The 8,627-nt window shown below is 37.6% G+C and overlaps 1 protein-coding gene across 1 annotated transcript; it reads right to left on the bottom strand.

Annotated features, from left to right (window-relative positions):
• Positions 1–307: 307 nt before the first annotated feature.
• On the bottom strand, positions 308–5,284 carry LOC141251291 (uncharacterized). Its single transcript, XM_073670280.1, has 13 exons — positions 5,159–5,284; positions 4,982–5,056; positions 4,753–4,896; positions 4,337–4,432; positions 4,118–4,249; positions 3,648–3,800; positions 3,521–3,562; positions 3,367–3,427; positions 3,098–3,190; positions 2,844–3,027; positions 2,628–2,763; positions 1,185–1,728; positions 308–321 (listed from the first exon to the last, which is right to left on the bottom strand). Exons 1-13 carry the CDS (start codon positions 5,282–5,284, stop codon positions 308–310), a joined length of 1,800 nt encoding a protein of 599 aa, XP_073526381.1.
• Between the last annotated feature and the right edge of the window lie 3,343 nt (positions 5,285–8,627).

The raw sequence follows: 8,627 nt of genomic DNA, 5'->3' as shown, positions 1-8,627 counted from the left end.
ATCGGAGTAGCCATGGACGATGTTGAGTGCTCATTAGAAGTGAAAGAGAAAGGAAAAGGAAAGGGAAGGTCAAGGGATAAATTTCGGGAAAAAATATGTAATTTTCTAGAACTAAGAGGGGTATAATTGTAATTGCACAAATATAGACGGGTTTTTTAACGGAAGAGGGAAAGGGGTGTTGCATTGGTAACGGAATATATATAAGGGGTGGTTTAAAGCAATTAGTGATATAAAGGGTATTTTTTTGAAAAAAAATGACCAAATAAGGGTTGGTTTTAAAAAAATTTCTCAAAAACATATACAATAATCAAACACTAAAGACTATAAGCACATTAAAAAGATAATATTACCAACAATTTTATACTAATTAAATCACATATTCAACTAATATCCCACATCGAAAATTGAGAGCTAAATAACCCACTATATAAACTCATGAATTACTCTTCCTATTGCCAATTAATTTTAGGATGGAACTCCATTGGACTTGTATATTGGGACGGTCTGCACTTATGCGCGCGCCTACAGTTTTCCTCCATTTGGTTGGGCAACTGAGCTCTTATAAAAAGTGACTAAATTTTCTTATTAAAAAACTTAAAAGCTCATGCTAAGAGCCAGTCATTGCGTGGATGGTCAAAACAAAAACTAAAAAATTAAAAACTGTAGAATTTTAGATTACGTTCGGGAGGGGTGTTGAAGCGATTGAAGTTCCTTTAATCAGTTGATTGAAAAGCGTTCGGTGTACTCTTCATTTCAATCGATTGAAATCAGTTGAATTGAAGCTGTTTTCAATCGATTTCAATCACTTTTCTTCAACCGAGATATGTGGGTTAAAGCAATTTCAATTGCTGTGGTTGAACTAGTTTATTTTTACCCATCTCATTTCAACTACTTCAATTCCTTATTTCAACTTCACCTGACTTCAATCTCAATCATACCGAACGCAACTTCACCTGACTTCAATCTCAATCATACCGAACGCAGCCTTAAGCATTTATTGTACAACATGTGATGACTTGTACACAAGTTGAATCATTCAAAACCTTAACCCAAATCAAAACCAACCTGCACTGCACACAACATATATACTCTTAAAAAACTTTTTCAAGCAACTACCTCCAAACTTGCTGGAGGAAGATCACAATGAGTATCTTCAGCGATTCCCTCAGCCGAGCTGGTTTTACCGCCGTTATTCGCTGGCTCCATCGCCGCGATAGGCACTCCTTCCACCACATTTTCACCGAACACAGAGTCGTCATCAGAAGACTGACTATCAGCGTCAGAAGGCCTCGAGAAGTTTCTAGAACCCTTATTGCTAGAAATGGAAGGCTTAGTATGTGAAGTTGGTTTCTCGTGCTCCATTGAGCTGGATGATGACGTGTCATCTTTATTGTGGCTCCTATGCAAGGCCTTACCGACCATGTGTAGCCCCTTTTTGAATATGTTGCGATGATGAGATGATTTGCTACCTTGTTCATCGGAGATGCTGTGGGTTTGGTGAGTTGATGATGATTCGACGTCACTCTCGCCCTCGGCTTCGATTTTGGTGTCGGTTAAACGTCTACTTTTCCCTTTCCTGAGCTCTCTTTTTTGAGTGACCTCGCTCCCTGGATGATGAACCCACATGCCTGTCTCCTTCATCCCTTCGAAATCAACCGGTTCAAATGTATCACTGAACTTATTGGAGTTCTTTGGTGATCCTAATGAACCACTATCTTTCTCATCTAACTGGTTTTCAGTTGGATTTGCACTCCCTTCTCCGTCCAGATTTTCATCCTTTGATAGATTGCTCACTTGATCCTGCATTGATTTTTAAAAAGATACATCAACTCTTATTAAAAAATCCTGCAAGTAGGTCTGTAGATAGACATGCCAATAGGATCGCTCAGATCGGGTTCAGGTTAGAGAGTTTTAGAGCATCCACAATGATGATCTTCAAAAGATTTTAAAGAATTCTTAAAACTAAACAAGAAAAAGAAAATAAAATGAAAGAGGGGATGTGTAAGAGAACTTTATAAGAATTTATGCATTTCGTTGTGGAAGAAGAACTAAAAGTATTGATTCTTGTGAAAATCTCTTACATTTCTTACACATCCCCTCTATATAATTACTTTATCTTTTTTCTAATTTTAAATAAGAATTTTAGGAAATCACCATTGTGGATGCTCTTAGATTTAAGTCAGGTAGACCTGACAATCGGGTCAGGCAGAGGTCGGGTTCGGGTCGGATTATTTCAAGTCGGATCATTTATCGGATTACTTTTTGTGATATAATAAAATAATTAAAAAATATTTTAAATTGATAAAAATATTTAATTAATAAAAATAAATTTTTATTTTTTATTGGTATACTTTATATTTATATTCTTGATACGGCGGGTGGAACATAATGTGTCGAGTTATAAGTTATAACGTCTTTAGTTGGGTTAACATGTCCGTTAATGTAGAATTTTTTCTCGTTTCTGTAAAAAAAATAATAGAAATATTTTTAAATAAATACAATATTTATTTAATAAAAATAAAGCTAAAAAAATATTTTTTACTTCTATTTCCTATTTTTTATGCTTATATTAAAAACATGTCTGATTTTGACCCAGAAATGGGTCAAGTCGATTTTCTACATTCTACGTGTAGATGTACCTTCGATTCGGTTTGAAGAACCGTCACAGCCAGATGCAATCTCCCCGTTTTGACATGGTCTAGAGGTAACCATATGTCATGTCTCTGACCATCCTTCATCTCGCTTATGTCCACAGAGCATACTCTATATATGTATATGCAGCAACAGGAAATACGTTAAGTAAACAAAATCTACGAGATTATCAATTCAAATGAAGAACAAACCCGAGACTGTCATCGGTAAAGTGGTCCTTGTCACGAACTTCTAGAGTGAGAACATTGTCGGACTCCCACGAGCATATTGGGATTTTGAACTCCTCTAGCCATTTTGGTGTAAGTGTCTTCTTTTGAATCTTAGTCTTGAATCTGTACAGACCGAGTTGCCCTTTCACGTAGGGATCAGCCATCCCTACATCAATGCATTTAAGTCTAAACAAATCCAATAAATCAGAATGTGGAGAACATATTAATGTCCTGACCGTTGAAATCTGATGGTTTCATGTTTGATCCTTCTATAACTTCCACTTTTGCATAAGCAATAGGCTCCTTGACCGACACAGAAAACCAATTTGCTACAGTAAAGAGCTAGGATATTAGAATTCATTTAATGAATATGTGCATGAATTTACCATGTAATGGAACTGTCAGTTTTAAGTATTACATGCCTTCTGTCATGAAACTATGCCAATTAAGATCAATTTGCATCACAAATGTGCTAGAAAGTGCAAGTTGATATAATAAGTCGTACCCTTTTTAGATGATGGTTGTGGCGAAACAAACTTCTCCATATCAACAACAAGCATATTAGGCTGCAAAAGTTATAGATACTGTATTTCAAAATTTAATTCTGAAGATATACGATAATTTCTTACAGCGATACAAAACAGTGTTAATTAACTTGCCTCAACAAGTGTCTCCTCAAATGCAACTGCCAGAAGATTGTCCTACTCAGGAGGAATATGCAACAATATATAGTAAAAAAAACTGAGAAACAAAATTATCGCAAAATATGGTTGAAATCAAATTTACCAGCCATCCAGCAACACCAGGGACCTCTGTCACATCAAAACCATGATTAAAAATAGGTTTGATGGTCATCTGAAAGTATGGAGGTTCAGCAAAACATATGCGCAAACGGCTAAGAAAGGGCCAGTCACGGATAAACTTCACCCCAACGAGGACCTGCCATATATAAGAAGAACTATAACATTTCTAGCCTCTAAATTAGCACAAAATAAATTCTCAAAGAAACAAAGGGTAAGTTAATTGCATAAAAGCAACAGCCAATAATTCGTATAAATATCTATTTATCAACTATTGGATTATATGGAAATTCAAATTCTAACTTATCAAATTGCTTCAATCTACTCAGGAAAGATCACCACTAGTACTCAACACAGAATTAAGGTATGGAAATTTCTACTGCACATGTCCGACAGTTCAAGTATTCAGAAAAAAAATATCAAGTTTCCATGAGAAATTGACATGTAATTGCACACCTTTCCTTCAACGTGCATACTTGTTATGTGCATCTTGGTCACAATCCCAAATCCCAATGCCTTCCGAAGTTTTGCAGCTAGAACTGCACTCATATCATCTGCTGTTAAAAAATTGAGTCCAAGTTCAAGCACCTGCGTTTCTACAACAGTTAAACACCAAGATCCCAGTAGAGTGTGTTCAATGAAAACTCATCAAAACGCAAAGCTGGCATCACATACCAAATGATCATCATCTGAAGATTCATGAAGAACCCTCATTTCTGTGAAGATTGGTGCCTTTCTTCCTAAGTAAAGGTGTTCCACTGAAGCCTTTTTCTGAGAATTTACAACAAAGTACCATATTCTTTTAGGCTTTCAGCATACTTTTCCTACTTCAACTAAGGCATACAGCATGGCCTCTGAAATGCACATTGATAATGTACTTAGTCTACAGTTCGAATTATAAATTGTTATGAAAATCAAATAGCTACAACTTACCCAATACACAGCAAGATCCAATGGAAAACTAAAAATTCAGATATGAAACGCAGTGTAATAACCTAGAGAGTCAAGTGCAAATGTAAACGCCTGAAAATCATATCACAAACTGGGAGCAGGAAATCTAGAAGCATAGATTGTAGGATATGTAATCATACAATAGTCCAGGGCTTGTACTTGTCGAGAAACCATGGTATGATTGGCAGCAAAATCTTCTGAGAAACGATCTGTTCCATACAAACAGGCCAAATTTTCTCAATCGCGTGATTCAACCATCTCACGCTCTCGGATTCCATGAGTACCTGAAGCCAGGAAATTGGAACATATTAAACAAACGAAATCGAGGAAACAAAGACATCAAAGATTCACAGCAAGGTAGAAACTCACTCTCTTTTGATTAGCCTGTCTTCTTTGTTCGAATTGAAACTTCCTACTCAACCTCATAGTATACCTTTCATTAACCTGGACCAAATTCGAAGTGAAAAACATATTAAGCCCCGTGTACCAGCATAGCGGTGCTGAAAAACAGTTCAGCTAGGCTAAAATTGGAGTAGGAGAAGTAACCTGGTAGAGATAGAGCAAGGAGAGGAAGTAGAAGAGAGGACGGGCATAGCTGAAGGCTTGAAGCAACCAGAGAAGAAAGATAACGAGGGCGACGTGGTGGATGATGGAAATCTCCGTTATAGTCATGGCAGCAGAGCAGCGATTTTGATTTGATTTGATCAGAGCAAGCAAGATGAGCTGAGAGAGTAGAATTTCAGAGCGGGGTGGTGGTGGTAATGGGGGAAGATTGAGGGGTGGGGTCACTTTACTTTCAGTTTTAGCTTCAAGCCACGTGGCTGGTAACGTGTATAATGTCTCAGTAATACACGATTAGTGCCAGTTTCGATACCTGCTCCAACAAATATGTAAATCAACACAGTATCTCTTTAAGCTCTTTAGATCATAAAATCTAATGAAAAAACTTGTTCCTTTTAACGTATCTCTTTAGGTTCTTTTGATCATACTAATGCATTGCTTTTTAATGATGTAAAAAAGAAAAAATAAAGAGCGGTATATTTTTTGAGGAACTTGCATTTAGTTTTCAAAGTTGTGATTGTTTCACGGGAATTCAGTTATATCAAAGTGAAACTTTTCTCCAATATATGTTTTTTGTGTGTAGAGAATATGAGGCAGTTTGCTTAGGTGTTTCATTCGTTTAGTTATTTTAACCGTGATTGTAACTGTAGGACCATGGTTAGTCTGTTAACCATGGTTCTAACGGACAGTGGTCCCTTTTAGCTCAGTCTGAGCTCCATTACCAAATAAATGGATCTCAATCAATCTTTTCTCTCTCAATTCTCAATATTCTACATGGTATTAGAGCAATTAGGTCAGGAAATCGAGTAATTGATTTTACAAGTTCGTTCTTCATCCAAACAAGAATCTCAGTTAACTTGTGCAGTCATGGCAATAACTATAGAGGAAGCGAATCATTTAATGTTGGAGAAGCTTTCGCAAATGACGCTGCATCAAGGGGGTTCGCAGATGATCCAATGTTCTTAGCCAACTCCAAAAATCCTGGCACTATCGTTGGAACTGTGCAGTTCACTCGCAAGAATTTCCTTTCCTAGAGTCGCTCATTGCGAATGAGGCTCAAAACCAAAACCAAGCTAGGGTTCCTGGATGGTTCTGTGGCCAAACCAAAGGAGGATTCTCCAGATTTCCATAAGTGGAATCGAGCAGACAACATGGTTGCTTGCTGGATCTTGGGATCCATGAAGTCGGAGATAGTTGTGAGTTTCGTCTACTCTGACACATCAAAGGATCTCTGGAATGAGATCTTAAACAGGTTTGCTCAACGAAACATTCCTATGCTTTATCAACTCAAAGTAGATGTTATGAGAACTGTCCAAGGTAAGTCATCTGTTACAGAGTATTACTCTAAGTTAATATCTTATTGGGATGCGCTCTTAAGGGATGTACCTGTGATTTATTGAAAAGGTTCAGGGAACTAGAAGAGCAAGAACAGCTAATGAAATTTCTTGCTGGGCTAAACACCTGCTTTGAGCACACTAAGAACCAGATTCTTGGTACATATCATGCTATCACAGTTAGTAAGGCTTATTCTATTATTCTAGCCGTTGAAACACAGAAGGAAGGGAATGTTGAGATTCCTGGTTCCACGACATTCAATGTTTTTGGTACTGGACACCGCGGAAACAATAATTCTCAGCCTAGTTCTGGAAAGGGTAGCAGTTCTAAGAGTAAGTCCTCTGAGAAGAAGGTTTGTTCTCATTGCAACAAGGCTGGCCATACGGTTGGTGACTATTTTGAGCTGGAACTGTATCCTGATTGGTGGAAAGGAAAGAAATCAGGAAAATACAGTGTTGCCAATCAAGCTGATGTGCAGAATGGATATGCTCATACACCACTCGAATCAGAAACTGCAAGAGGACAGGAAGCTAAACACAACTTTGATCCCAACTTGGTTCAAGCATTGTGCCAGGAAATGATGAAGGCATTCAAGGGAAAATTGTCGGTGGTCTCTAACTATGCAGGTAGTGTCTATGCTAACATGGATACTATCTCTACTTCTAAGCATGAATGGATACTTGATACATGGGCTAGTGATCACATGTCACCTTACTTTTGTACATTCAATAATACGAGGAATTTAAAGGTTCATGTGCTGATTAAATTGCCAGATGGAACTGTTAAAAAGGTAACACAGTGTGGAGACATTTTCCTTATAGCAGAATTTGTTCTCGAAGATGTGTTGTTTGTTTCAGATTTCCATTTTAATCTCGTGTCAGTTAGCAAAGTCATTAACACATAAACGTCTGGTGGCTTACTTTGATTAGCATAAGTGTGTGTTACAGGACCAGGAGAATAGGAGTGTTGTCTATGGGACAGAGGGAGGAGGCTTATACAGGATACACACACAAAGAGAAAGACTTGAAGAGATTTCGAAAGCTGCATTTACTTCTAGCAATACACCTAATAGCCATGTTTTGCACAATATACTTGGCCATATTTCTTTTAGCATACTGAAATATGTGAAGAATTTTGTTGTTGAAAGTTCTGACAATGTGTTTTGTGACACTTACAAGGTTGCTAAAATGCATTTATTACCTTTTGATTATATCAAAATCAAGAGTGCCAATTGCTTTGATTTATTGCATATGGATTTATGGGGGCCTTATCATGTACATAGTTTGACAGGTGAACATTACTTTTACACTATTGTGGATGACTATAGTCGAGGTACTTGGACCTTTCTACTGCATCAAAAGAGCCAAGTGAATGTTACAGTTCAAGGTTTTATTGCTTTTGTTCAGAATCAGTTTGGTGTCACTCCCAAGGGAATAAGATCAGACAATGGGACTGAATTGTTGAATAATGAGATGAAGCTATATCTGCACGATGCAGGCATTTCACACCAGAGATCTATGCCTTATGCTCCACAGTAGAATGGGGTAGTTGGGAGAAAGCGCATGCATTTGCTTGAGACAACTAGGGAATAGAGGACATGCTAATTTGCCTAAGGAATTTTGGGGTTAGTGCATTTTAACAACAATACACTTGATCAATAAAATGCCTCTTTCATCAATTGGTTGGAAAACCCCCTTTGAGATGATCCATAGTGAGAAGCCAGATTACAGTCAGCTAAGAGTTATGGGTTGCCTCTATTACAGTGATGTGTTGAAGAGAGGAAGAGATAAGTTTGATGCTAGAGGAAAGAGGTGCATGTTGCTTGGATATCCTTCACAACGGAAGGGTTACAGCGACCTGAGCACAAGAGAGGTGTTTTATAGCAGGGATGTGATTTTTGAAGAAGATCAATTCCCTTACAAGACACAGATGTTATCCCTACCTCAAAATCCTATCATCAATTATGAGATTCCTCCATCTTTTGATGATGATGATGTCTTGGTTGTGCAACAGAATGAGGAGACTCCACTGCTAGCTGTTATTCCTTCTCCCCAGGAGAGACAAGCACCTATTGTGGAGACTATGACAGATGTTGGTCCTTATTTGAACAGATATGACA

Source organism: Phyllobates terribilis, unplaced genomic scaffold, assembly GCF_046119375.1.
Source record: "Phyllobates terribilis strain yellow unplaced genomic scaffold, ASM4611937v1 Scaffold_6826__1_contigs__length_41680, whole genome shotgun sequence".
NCBI lineage: Eukaryota > Metazoa > Chordata > Amphibia > Anura > Dendrobatidae > Phyllobates > Phyllobates terribilis.
The sequence above is the reverse complement of the archived record's forward strand: the minus strand, read 5'-3'. Positions and strand labels throughout refer to the sequence as shown.